General features: G+C 39.8%; 1 protein-coding gene across 2 annotated transcripts in view; it reads right to left on the bottom strand.

The window, feature by feature from the left end:
- Nucleotides 1–13,286, bottom strand: part of GKAP1 (G kinase anchoring protein 1) — a 30,516-nt gene that overhangs the window by 15,732 nt on the left and 1,498 nt on the right. For both annotated transcript variants that reach the window (XM_048504687.1, XM_048504688.1), the window contains exons 2-6: nt 8,839–9,105; nt 7,849–7,992; nt 6,690–6,767; nt 5,057–5,189; nt 4,198–4,220 (exon numbers count right to left, since the gene is read on the bottom strand). In XM_048504687.1, coding sequence (XP_048360644.1) covers nt 4,198–4,220; nt 5,057–5,189; nt 6,690–6,767; nt 7,849–7,992; nt 8,839–9,057 — 597 coding nt within the window. In that variant the 5' untranslated portion in view covers nt 9,058–9,105. The remainder of the gene's footprint in view (nt 1–4,197; nt 4,221–5,056; nt 5,190–6,689; nt 6,768–7,848; nt 7,993–8,838; nt 9,106–13,286) is intronic.

The following is a 13,286-nucleotide window of genomic DNA, read 5'->3' as shown; positions in this document are numbered from 1 at the left end:
TAGGACGATGGTTCAGTTATTTTTCTAATCTGTTCAATGCTAGCCTAACTGAATACCCTGATTCCACTTCAATACCAGAGGAGCTACCAGATTGGCCTGAGGTTAATCCTCAAGAAGTGAGTAAACTAATCAGTGGTTTGAAAAGCGGTAAGGCCCCAGGTCCTGATGCAATAATACCAGAAATACTTAAATCCTCACCCGAGTGGTGGGCTACAACTCTGGCTTCCTTATTTACCCATGTAAATAACACGGGCCGCATCCCAAAGATGTGGCTGGCGTCTATAGTTGTCCCAATCTACAAAAAGGGTGATAATACAAATCCTTCAAACTATCGTCCTATAAGCCTATTATCTGTAATTGGCAAACTATATGCAAAACTACTCCTTAGGAGAGTGGAAGATTGGGTCAAGCAAGCAGAAGTAATAGGACCGGAGCAAATTGGATTCACTAAAAATAAATCAACACTGGATCATGTAACAGTTTTAGCACACTTAGCTAACAAAAGTATAACTCATAATAACCGTAAACTGTTTGCAGCCTTCCTGGATTTAAAAGGGCATTTGACTCCATATCTAGAGCCCTACTGTGGAGAAAACTGACGGAGGCAAGTTACACATGGACCCCAGACTCCTGTTTATTATAATACAGCTACACACTTGCACTAGCTGCATGATAAGAGCAGCAACAAAAGGACCGCTCACAGAAAATATCATCACAACCAGAGGGGTCAAACAAGGCTGTACATTGGCCCCCCACTTTGTTCAATATATTCCTTAGTGATCTAGTGCCAACCCTCCAGAAGGCCAATGGGCATGTTCCCAAACTAAGCACTAAACACGTGCCCGCGTTACTGTATGCTGATGACACCGTTCTTCTTTCCCACACTAAAGTTGGTCTCACTCGTCTCTTAAATTGCTGTGCTGAATATTGTAAGAGGAACGAACTGGTAATTAACTATGAAAAAACCAAAATAATGGTCATCGCTAGAAGACCCTCTAGTCATACATGGACCATCAATAACAGACCCATAGAACCAGTTAACCAGTTCAAATATTTGGGCATAACTCTTACTAGCAACCTTTAATTGGGCAGTACATAGAAATTAGCACTCGCTGCAGCTAACAACAGTGCCCTAGCAATTCAGCCAGTTTCTTTTTCACTGTGGCCCACCAGTATATACCATCCGCATTGAAGGTGTTCAATGCTAAATCGCGGCTCTCAGCTCCTCTATGGAGCACCTATTTGGATCGGAGCTATAAACAAAAATATAAACACAGCCCAGTCCCGTTTCTTCCACAAAATTATGGGCTTACCAAATTGTGCTTCATATGCAGCCCTATGTTTAGAACTTGGGCAAATATCATATGCCACGATGGCCTGGCTGAGAACTGTCAGATACTGGCTACGTATCCACTATCTGCAGGATCACTCCAGTTTGTTACACCTCATGCTTTCCGACTATGCAAATTCTAGGTGGCTGAAACTAGTTGAGGGAAAAATCAACACTCTTGGCTTTTCATTAGAGTCGTTAGTCCCTCTTTCCCTATCAGAAGCATATAGCTGCTTGAAAACTAAGCTATTAGAACAAGAGTATCGGGATATGATAACAGCTGCGAGGAAAACGTGTTCCCCCTGACCCCTGCTTATTCCGTTAATTGAACAAGGACACATGGCCAATTATTTACAGTGGATCACCAACCCTAAATTAAGAAGAGCTTTAACACTGGCCAGATTCAATCTAATGCCTTCTATGCTGCTCTATGGCAGATATCAACAAATTGATAAACAGAAGGAGGCTATGTCCATGCAATATGGGTCAGGTGGAGACACTCGATCATACCCTCTTTCATTGTGTAAGGTTTGCAAAAATCAGAATGTCACAATCTGCACTTATCCCATTTCTGTATAACAATCTAACTGATGCTCTTAAGATACCTATGCTTTTGAACAACATGGATCCCACAGTGTGTGAGAATGTAGCAAAATTTCTGCTAACAATAATAGACGTAAGTCTAGATGAATACCAACCAATGTCTATGTATTATGACCACATATAGCCAGCAGTAATTTTGCTAGCTTCTGTCAGTATCCGATGACGTTTAAGTGAGTTAACTTAGCTGAAGGAATGTCCTATAGTTACAGAAGGACCATGTATATATTTTAGTATTTAATATTTTAGTACCAGTGTCTATAATTGTGAGCAATAATGGGCAAATTTTGTATGCTGATTTTGTATGTTTATTTTATGCCAATAAAGGCTTGTGTACTGCAGAGAAGCCAGGTGACACTCTTTCTCTTGATGCACCATACTAAGAAGGCAGGTAATTAAACCACTGCAGCACCTCAGAGTATCATCCCATTGCCTATCACAGGACAAATTGTGCCTAGCAGTGCTATTTATTTCTGATTTTTAAAGTAGTTTTTTAAAAAATTAAATCAAACCCAATAATAAAAATGTTGCTGTGATTTTACTTCAGAAGCACTGATCAGTAGCTTCTAATAACATTATTAGCATCTCAGACACAGAACAATTTCCATGTTTCCATACTAAAAGTTGGCCCAAAAGAACAGCAAGCAATAGGAAAAAAATATCTGTCGTACATCTCTCAAAAAACCCTTCTCCCTCTCACAAAAAAACCCATTTGATTAACTGTAATTTGCACAGCCATTTTCAGGGAGAAAAAAAGGAATACACATTAACAAACTGAAATAGGAAATCCACAAGGACTTAGAGGGGCATCTCATTTTCCTCTCCAACACCACTATTTCCATTTTCCCTTTCCTGAAAGCTCCTTTCCAATCACTAGTCAATCTACCTTTATCTGTTTCCTTCTCTTCAGCTTTCCTCCCCTGGCAGAATTTCCCTGGGAAATCCTGGCAAAGTTGTGCGGGGTCAGGGCAGAACTTGCAAAGACTTGCAGAGGATAGGTTCCCTTTCCCCTGTTTTCCCCACACCCAACTCTATTCCTCTTTCCCTCCTTCTGGTAGCCCCATATCCTCAACTTTTCCTGCTACCTTGTTTCCTACCTTTTATCGGCCCTCCCCCCCATCTTCAACTATACTCATTTACTTCATATTATTTTTCTCCCAGTGGGGAATGAAAGGAGCTTCTCTCTCAGTTCTTCTCTCAATTTTATCTCTACAACAATCCTGAAAAGTAGGTTAAGCCGAGAGTGTGTGACTGGCCCAAGATTACCTAGTGAGCATCACTGTAGAGTTGATATTTGAATCTGGGTCTCCTACACACTACGCTGAAACCCTAATCACTGTACCACACACTGGCTTTCATGGCTGTTGCTGAACAGTTTCAAGCACTTGGGCCTTTGTAAGTCAAGCATCAGGTGGCAGAAAATAGGCTAGAGGTTGCTGGCAAGACTGCCCCAAATGAGTCCACCCTCAAGGGTCAAAGCAGCTCTTGGAAAGGGTGCTGTTCCCCTATCTTGCTTTTATTGATACAAACTAATGCTTAAAGCCTGGCATTACTGTGGTTTTTGCCTAGCAATGGACACCAAGAGAACATTTGCTCCTTAAAGCTACAGGCACTGCTTCTACTGGAGAAGGTGGGAGGTTAAACCAAGGATGTTTTGTTCTTTTTAGATTTCAGATTTTTCGGCAACCTGGGGGCTTTTCTCAAGTTTGTAGAAGGATCTGTCTTGTAAATTCATGGCCCCAATCTCTGGATTGAAATATAGACAGATGGGGTCATGTTGAGAAGTAGGCATACTGGTAAATATCTATGCTGCATGCATGCATTTATTTATAGTGTGCTTTTCTCTCCAGTTGGTATTAAAGTGGCCAACTACATTGTTCTCATTTCCTCCATTTCCCAGCAACAACCACTTTGTGAGGCAGGCCAGGATTTGTGACAGCTGTGACCCAGAAAGCTTCCATGGTAAAAAAAAAAGGGGGGGGGGGGTCCGAACTATGCCAGATTGGCTCAATCTTTCTTTATGACTTTAAGGATTATATAATACCCAGAACAAATTACATCAATGTATAGTCGAAGGCCTTCATGGCCGGATTCAACTGGTTCTGGTGGGTTTTCCGGGCTGTGTGGGTTTTCCGGGCTGTGAAGATGCCAGCCACAGATGCAGATGAAACGTTAGGAACAAAATCCACCAGACCATGGCCACACAGCCCGGAAAACCCACCAGAACCAAATTACATCAAATTATGGTTGTTTAATCAGACACTTACCTCCTGCTTTTTGGAAACAAGATCTGAAATACAACATGAAAAATATCAAATGTTAATGGGCTATATATTAAATATATACTATTAAATATATATTGCTTAATTTGCCGCCAAAAATAACACAATGCCAATTCAAGACTGATTCAGTACTCAAACACTGTTAGTTTATAATTAAGATTCCCTAAACTAAGTTCAGCCATTATTTTAAAATCCTTGGTCTTTTAATTTGTCAGATTTCTAAATCTAGTAACCAAAGCACTATCTGGTTTGTTTCCACTGAGGTATAGGGTTTTGACAGTATGCTAACTATGGACTATATTCCAAATATAGACAAGGATTAAAAAAGGCATGGTGTTCTATGCAAAAACTTTTTCTGAACCATTCCTCCCAGTGCAGATTCTTGTACTTTCACAGGATCAGGAGACCATACAACTTATATGGTATGCAAAGCTCATCTACATATGGAGAAATCTAGACCACAGCCACAGTACTTGCTCACATCTACAGAAGTAGATATCCAAACGGAAGCTTAATTACAGTCTTTCTTAAATGTCTGAACTGGAATTGCTGCTCTGAAGACACAAAGAGCAAATTAGGTCAAGCAATTTTTTCCCTTGCTTTAGAAATAGGGTAACAACTAAGGATGGAAACAAACATGGGTATCCAGAGTGCTGGATAGCTACCCCATACCCAAATTCTGGATATATTTCATTGTGTTTGTTCAACAAAAACTAATTTACATTGTATCCAGAAAGACTCAAAAAAAATTTTTTGCTTTTTAGTTATTTGAACATAAGCTACATCTGGGTTTGGTTTTAGAACAAATTAAGTGGCTCACAGATACAATAAACACAAAGTATACCTATGTTACTGTCCAACTGAAAGTCTTTTAAAGACACTGTGAGAGGTTTGTCTTTTCCTTGCTGATTTTTTCTCTTCTCTTTCTTGTGTGCAGCTTTTGAAAGAGGAGAAGCATTTTCAGCATTTTCATATTCCTGTAAAGGAATAAAAAGCTCACAAATGTCTTTAACTTCAAACATCAAATTGCTTGACAAAATATAACAAGCAGGGGACCTGCAAAGACTCACAGTAGACATGTAAATTTCACACTGTATCCCCCTCCCCACACTATTTCTTTTTTCCCTTCCCCTGGAAACCCCCACAGCTTCTATCCCTTCCCTACTTCCTTCAGTCTACTTGCCCCCATTTTTCACTTTCCCTCTCCAGGATTTTCTCTCCTACCCACCTACCTTCTTTTTCCTGTTGTCATTCCCCCTCCCCCTTTCCTTTCTTTACTCTCCTCCTTCCACCTTTTACCTTTTTCAGTCTTTTGACCACCACTGTCTTTGATTCTAGGAAACCAAAGGTGGTAAGCCGCAGTAATATTGTTTAGGTTGACTAGTAACTCCCAAATGGCCATATAGATTTCAGAATGTAACCTTGAAATGTCTCAGTAGCATTCACATCTTACAGTTAAAAGATTTTGCTTCTAATATTTTGAAGCAACAACTTTAGCTCTCCAATATCAACTCTCCAATTTTTAAAAAATATTTCAGGTGGTTTTTTTTTTTTTTTGCAAAGTCGTGGCTTTTCTCAGAAAAATCCCTCAACTGTAGATTCTAGGGCTCAGTTCAAAATTATACAAAATAATACAAAAATATTTACAAAAGAGAAAAAGTTGTTTGAAATGATTTGATGCGATTCTCGTTTAATATTCTGAAACAATGCCCATTGAACAAGCTGACAAATACACTGCCTAATGACTCAGATAAAAACACTTCAATTATATGTATCAGTGACTGCAAAAGTGCAGACTTCTTATGTTCATCACTATTACAGAAGAAGTGAAAAATGCCAGCACCCTTTGCTGGATCTGCTGCTACTCTGACGTCAACTACCACCATACTGTCCATTACATTTTAAATTGCCATACCTATGCGGCATCTACATGTCATTCAGTGTTATGCTAGTGTCACTTGGCATAAGTCCTTCTTAACTCGACTGTCAAGCCCACACAAGAAAATTCTGTTGTGAATTATTACTACAGTGAAATGATAGCACAATATCCAACACAGTGGGAATGCAGCCCTGGTTTCAAGCACCCAAGTATGCATACAGATAATTATGTGGGTCAAGTTCCTGATATTGTAAACAGGAAAGGGAAAAATGAACACAATTTTAATGCCATCTCTAAATAGCTATACTGTTCTCTAATCCTTCTTCCAAGAAAAATAATTGAAACTTGAAACAGCTGATCTTTGATCAAAAGAAATGAAAATAAATAAGCTTACTAAAGCAACTTTAAAGTTCTCTGAATGTACTGCAGGTAGTTGAATCTTCTTTTAATGCCTTAATAATTCACTAATATCTTTGGGAAAACTACAAATTTAAAAAAAAGGAGTTTCTAAATATTTCCTGTAGGTTAACAAAGTATTTGATCCTGGAGCTCATCCAAATATCCATTGAGATCAGGCCACAGTAAACATAGGAAATACCTTTCTGTGTTCTTCATATTCCAGTTTGCTCAGAAGCAAAGCCTTTTCAAGATCTGCTTCAAACATTTCAGAAGTCAGCTGAAGAAACAAGATGGAGCTTAGTTTTTAACCTTACTTTGGTAAAAGTGTGATTTCTCACCAATGTCAATCCACAGTAAAGCACTACTACCAGTGAAGTAATAAGATGCAAGATACAAGGAAAGTATGACTGAAAATAACTGAGTTCCTGGAGGATTAATCTGTGCCCAAGTTATCTTATGTATGTACACATCTGAGGTACAAACTTTTCAGTGGCATGATCTGTATTCTATACTTTGTAAAATTTAGATTTTAAAATTTGTTCATAAAAATTATCCTTTAAAACACTTGGTGAAATAATTAAGTATGGATTGATATCACCTATGATTCTGCTACTCTCCATGGCTATTTTTGTTCCAGAGCTTGAAACTTGTTTGGAGTTACCAGCTATAAAGTAGTAAGCAAAAAAGAGTAACGTAAAAAGTGAAAGTATGGAGAAATTAGTGGGGGTAGTGGAAAGAGAAAAAGAATAAGAAAAACTGAAAAGACAGCAATAGAGTATGGAAGAGAAAATAGCGTGAAATTGAGGACCTTAGTCCTCACTAAAGAACTTGAGAAATGGGATCAAATGGGATCAGCAGTAGTGTAGGAGGTTAAGAGCTTGTGTATCTAATCTGGAGGAACCAGGTTTGATTCTCCGCTCTGCCGCCTGAGCTGTGGAGGCTTATCTGGGGAATTCAGATTAGCCTGTACACTCCCACACATGCCAGCTGGGTGACCTTGGGCTAGTCACAGTTCTTCTGAGCTCTCTCAGCCCCACCTACCTCACAGGGTGTTTGTTGTGAGGGGGGAAGGGAAAGGAGATTGTAAGCCCCTCTGAGTCTCCTGCAGGAGAGAAAGAGGGGATATAAATCCAAACTCTTCTCTTCTTCTTATTTCCATCTGTTAATTTTATACCCTTCTTTGTACACCATTGGTTCTTCTATCCATAAACCTGCAATTGTAAATGCCCTGAACAGAATAAGTCTCACTACGCCAACTTATCTTAGTGTAAATAGAAAAGCTCAGTTCCTAGCAAAGTTTAATCAAGCACAGTTCTTAAGATGTGAAACAAAATATTCAAGCTAACAAGTTCAGTTACCTGTTCATCTCTTTGTCTCCACTCTTGCCAATTTTCCTCTTGAGAAACTTTCCGTACTGAGCTACGTGATGTTTGCTCATGTTGAGACAAGCAAGCTCCATGGGAAGACTTCTGTGGAATTTTTTTGAAAGCAAGGTTTCTGAGCTGCATTGAAAAAGGGACATGAATTTCAGCACTGTGACATGCCCATCCTACATATTTGTCCCCTTTAAAAGGCATATATTGGGAATGTAAAGGTGCAACTTAGGTTGTTTAATTGCATATCATTAATTGCATGATAAAGATCTTATGCAGCTGCAAAACAGTAAATTAGGACAGCAACAGTGAGAAAGTCTCTGAATCAGAGACAACATTTTAATGAGATTCAGTAGTATAATTTTTCTAGAAAATGAATAACCTTTATTATTTTACAATCACATACAAAGGAATTGCGGTATCAAAAATAAGGAGCTAAAAGATAAACTGGGAACAACCCTATAGATTCTCCTGGACTTCTCTGAAGTTTTCACTGAGTATGTTATCCTTCTGGCAACCCAGTTCTACCCGCTGGATCAAGTTCACCTAATGCTGGGAGACTTTAGCTCCATGGCATATGCCACAGTATTCCACAGGACGTTTCCTCATCAAAACTGATAGATACTTCTTCTTGTTCTTGGGCTATATTCCCCATGAGGGGGTTAGCGCTGACATTTTCTTCACCAAATAGCTCAATTTTGGGCATTTTCAGAGGTAAGGTTGACAGCACGCATGTCTTCAGCAATGCTGTCCATCCACTGTTTCTTTGGTCTTCCACATGGGCAGTGGCCGCCAGGGTCACAATTTTTGCAACAGAAGTCTCCTCCTGTCACATAACGTGCCTGTACCATTGGAGTCGTGCTTCCCTCATTTTCTTTGTTATTGGGTAAGGAGCAAGATTTCTACTATTGTCGCCAAACACCTCTTGAAACACATGAGGATATTTAGCAATTTATTAAATGACCATCATTTTACCTCATTTGCTTCGCTCTGCTGCTGTTCCTTCTTTTTTCTCCTCTTTTCTTTTTTCTTTTCATTAGAAGTTGATTTACTGCCTGAAACTTGGGATTTCCCAGCATTATGATCACCTCTTCCCTTTCCAGATTCTGAATCTGATCCACTACCACTATCAACATGTAAGAGAGCAAATCGAGAAGCAGTGGTAGGAACTGAACTTATTACTGCAGAGGCCATTTTAAAGCTGGAGGTATCCTGAAGCAGATCCCTTGTTCAAGATGCTTTCTATGGAAAAAAAATGCAACAAAAAAGGAAAATGAAGGGAAAAGGCAGAATCATTACTATACTACTATTTTGATACAATTGCACTTGCACTAATAATATACTTCAATCAACAATTACATTTTTATTATCTGTTAAAAGACAGGAAAATCATACTGCTGCATTTTTAATCTTGTTTTTATCAAATAACCAGTTCTAACACAATGAAAAACTGAGAGGTGGTTCAGTTATGCAGTAGAATCCACAGAGACTAAAAGTGATAGAAGCCATTGTACTAGAAAGTTGGGAAAATGGCAATGCCTCTAAAATTCAGTAGTAAAAAATGCTTAGCAACATCATAGTTCTTTCTCCGGGAACATGGCTTGTACTAAATGCACCAAGTGTCATAGAAAGACCACCAAGTAGGAATGGTTAATGGGAAATAAGTTGCCATCTTGTTCTTAAAGAACACCATAAAAGTTCAATAATTTTTTGGAATCACTGTCCCATCAACGTGCACTCTTCAGAGTGAGATCAAAAAGGAAGTATCCTAGGATTTTATAAGAAAGGTTTCTTCGTTTTTAGGGATTTTAGTTCCCTGAAAGAGCCATGCTATCCTAGAATATATTTAAGAAAAAAATGCTTTTTATGTTACTGAAGTACAACAAAGTGAAGCAAAATTGCTATGGAATGTTCACAAAATGTTTTGCTACATTATTAAAAGTGAAGCAATGGAAGGTTTATCAGAGAAGACCATACATGTCTTTCACCCACATTCTTAAGAATTTTGTGAGATTTGCCCCTGACATATCAACAATGACAAAAGTGACTGTGGCCCCTTCCGCACATGCAGAACAAAGCACTTTCAATTCACTTTCACAACTGTTTGCCAGTGGATTTTGCTATTCCGCACAGTAAAATCCAGCTGCAAAGTGGATTGAAGATGGATTGAAAGTGCATTATTCTGCATGTGTGGAAGGGGCCTGTGTGGAATAGCAAAATCCACTTTCAAATAATTATGAAAGTGGATTGAAAGTGCATTATTCTGTATGTGCGGAAGAGGCCATAGGCCCATTATGTGTGGATCACTTACCTCAGGGCTCTTAGCTGTGCAATGGGGTTATATTATGGTCTCCTCATGTTTCTCTGTTTAGACATGAGGCATCCACTGCCTGCTGCGTAGCTGCTTGCAGTGGATCTCTTTTCTTGATTCTGTTACCTCGGAGCAACAGCTCCTTCTTAAAGACACAGATCTCATCATACCCAGTAGTTGCAAGATAAACTGCACTTATATTGATATACCTGTGATTGCATTTATATCGATACTGTAGCCCATTTCCAAAAATAGCCCCCCCCCCACACACACACACAAAAGAGGCAAAGTAATTCCCCAGACCACACTCTACTGAAGGAGGGGACCATGTCGTGGAACTGATATTCCCTGTAATGATTTTCAAGGTTGGACTGAAATGATTGTAGGTTTGTGTGTCTTTAAACTAAGTGCTGAATAGGAGGGAGAGAGGGTGTAGCCATAAAAAGGCAGGAGAGTTGTTACTGGGTTTTGTGAGAAGAAAGAATATAAAAGGGGTGGAGACAGAGTGTGTCAGTTTGAGAGATGGAGAGCTCAGTGTAAGATTGAGGATCTGTGCTGAAACAGAGAGGGAGCTCTGTGTGAGATTGAGAGTATGTGCTGAACATAGAAAGTAGAGTTCTGTGTGGAAAAGAGTTCTGTCAGAGAGTCTTGTGTGGAAAAGAGTTCTGACAGAGATGGAGAGATTTGTATGAGGGCACAACATCTGTGTGACAAGAATTTTACACACACTCTCTCTCTCTTTCTGCTGCTGTTGCCACAGCAGGAGAGGCTTATTATTAAATTATTAGCCCACCATTCGTACTTAATTGATATATCAATATAATAAATAACAACAATTGAATCAATAACAAATCTGAAAAGGGGGAAGTCCCGGGAGAGATGTGACTGGGAGCAGGTGGTGGGAGGAGGGAAGATGTCCAGGGTGCTCACTGGCAAATCTCCTCAGCTCTGGTGGCGAATAAAATTAAAGTTGCATGGGAAGAATAGAAATTGGAAGTGGGGCTTGGGAAAATACATCTATACAAGAAATCTTGCTGCGAGGGACATTTGCCCCTGCTGCACAGCAGAACCTTGTGCATAACAGGCTGCAGACAGAGGAGATATTACTGCATGGTACCTTATTTTCCAGATGCATGGTCACAAATATTACCTACCACCTTGCTAGCAAACTAATGTTGACCAGAGACCACAACAAAATGTCTCATGAGAAGGCATTTTTTGAATAAAGTGGTTTCATTATAATAAAATGATTTATTCCTTCACAGAAATGTCCCTAAGGGTATGTACTGCCAAATGAGGCTTCAAAAATCTGCCTTTTTCCTTCAGAGTTGTATTTAAAGCATATCCTATATACATATACCTATATTCCTGTATCTGTTTACATGTAAATATTTCCACGAACATAATGACACTACCAAGATAAACAAGGAAGCAGCCTAGGAGTTTATAAGTAAGGTTTGGTTGCTTTCAATTGAGTAGAAATAGCAGATAGGCTGCAAATGTCTTCTGGTTTAGGTGTACTATAAATGTCAGACTTATGGAAAATTTCCTGCAGCACTTCACCAGGAGTAGATGGATTTTTCATAGTTCTTCACTGGAGGTGACACCTGACAAAGTGACCTGCTACCCCAGGATGTGAAACAGAATTTAGGTCAGCTAAAATCCTCACAAAATTAAACATTCTTGCAGTTAAACAGCTAAAGACGTGTTCATTCATTACAATGTCAACAGAAACAATTTTTCGTTGGGGCTTCACCCTCACTTGGCAGCTTCCTGAATCCTCAGAAATTTCACTGCTGAGAGTTGGTAGACTCCCAGAGCAAAATACCACATAGTGAGTGTGTGTGGTGTGTGTGTGCAGTGAAAAGAGTCATTCAATTGGAATTGCTCTTTCCTCCCTCTTTTGTGCATGGCACAATACTGCACAGACATTACAGTCTACCCCCACCTTCCTAATTCCCTTGTGCTACATGGCATTCTATTAGAGGTTTATAAAATTATGCATGGGGTGGAAAAAGTTGACAGAAAGTGCTTTTTCTCATTCTTCCATTGTATAAAACTCAGGGATACCTACAAAAGTTGATGGGCAATAGTACAAGCTAGATTAAAGGAATTATTTCTTTGTTCAAAGAGTAGTTAAGAGTTCTGCCAGTGGACATAGTGATGGCCACAGGAATAGGGCTTTAAAAGGGATTAGAACAATTCATGGAAAGTAGGATTATCAATAGCTACTAGTCATGATGACTAAAGGGAACCTCCATATTCAGAGGCATTACCTCTGAAACCTAATGATAGGAGGAAATATCAGGTAGGGCCTTTGCCTCAACATCCTGCTTGTTGGACCTCCAGGGCAAAACTGAAGCAGTTTTAAGAGTCACCAAATAACAGTTCAGGAAAACAGATTATTTCATATTCCAGCCAGCAAAAATTGGTCCAAAGTAGATATTTTGCTAAGGTTTTTTTAAAACAACTTTTCAATATACTATTAGCACAACAGTTTACAAGGAAGGATCAAAGCCATTTTCTACTCCTCACTACAATCTATGGTTGCCAGATTCACTCTTGGTCACCAGGGGGAGATGGGGCTCCCAGCTCCAGGTTGGGAAATTCCTGGAGATTTGGAGATGGGGGGGGGGAGGGGGAGGACAGGGACCTCAGTGGGGTACAATGCCATAGAAACTACGCTCCAAAGCATTCATTTTCTCTGGAGGAACAGATCTCTGTAATCTGGAGTTGAGCAGTAACTCCGGGGGATCCCCAGGTCCCACCTAGAGGTTAGCCTCCCCTCCTCCCCATTAACCTTCTCCCAGCAGTGTGAAGGATAGTGAACAAGTGAGGAAGTCTGGACAGGGGAAGAGAAGACAAGTCAGAGCCAGCTCCAGCTTCCCACTCTATTCGGAACCTGCTGAAGTTTCCAAACCATTTTCAAAGGTAGCACCATAAGAAGAACAGTAAGGAGTCTCAAAACGGCTTACAAACTCTTCCCTTCTCCGCACAACAGACACTTTGAGAGGGGCTGACAGAGGTCTAGGAACTGTGCCTAACCCAAGGTTACCCAGCAGGCTTCATGCATAGGAATGGGGAAACAACCCGATTCTCCAGATCAGAGTCC

The sequence above is a fragment of the Sphaerodactylus townsendi genome, linkage group LG07, assembly GCF_021028975.2.
Source record: "Sphaerodactylus townsendi isolate TG3544 linkage group LG07, MPM_Stown_v2.3, whole genome shotgun sequence".
In the NCBI taxonomy this organism is placed as follows: domain Eukaryota; kingdom Metazoa; phylum Chordata; class Lepidosauria; order Squamata; family Sphaerodactylidae; genus Sphaerodactylus; species Sphaerodactylus townsendi.
Note: the sequence above shows the minus strand (reverse complement) of the source record. Positions and strands in the feature narration are given on the sequence as shown.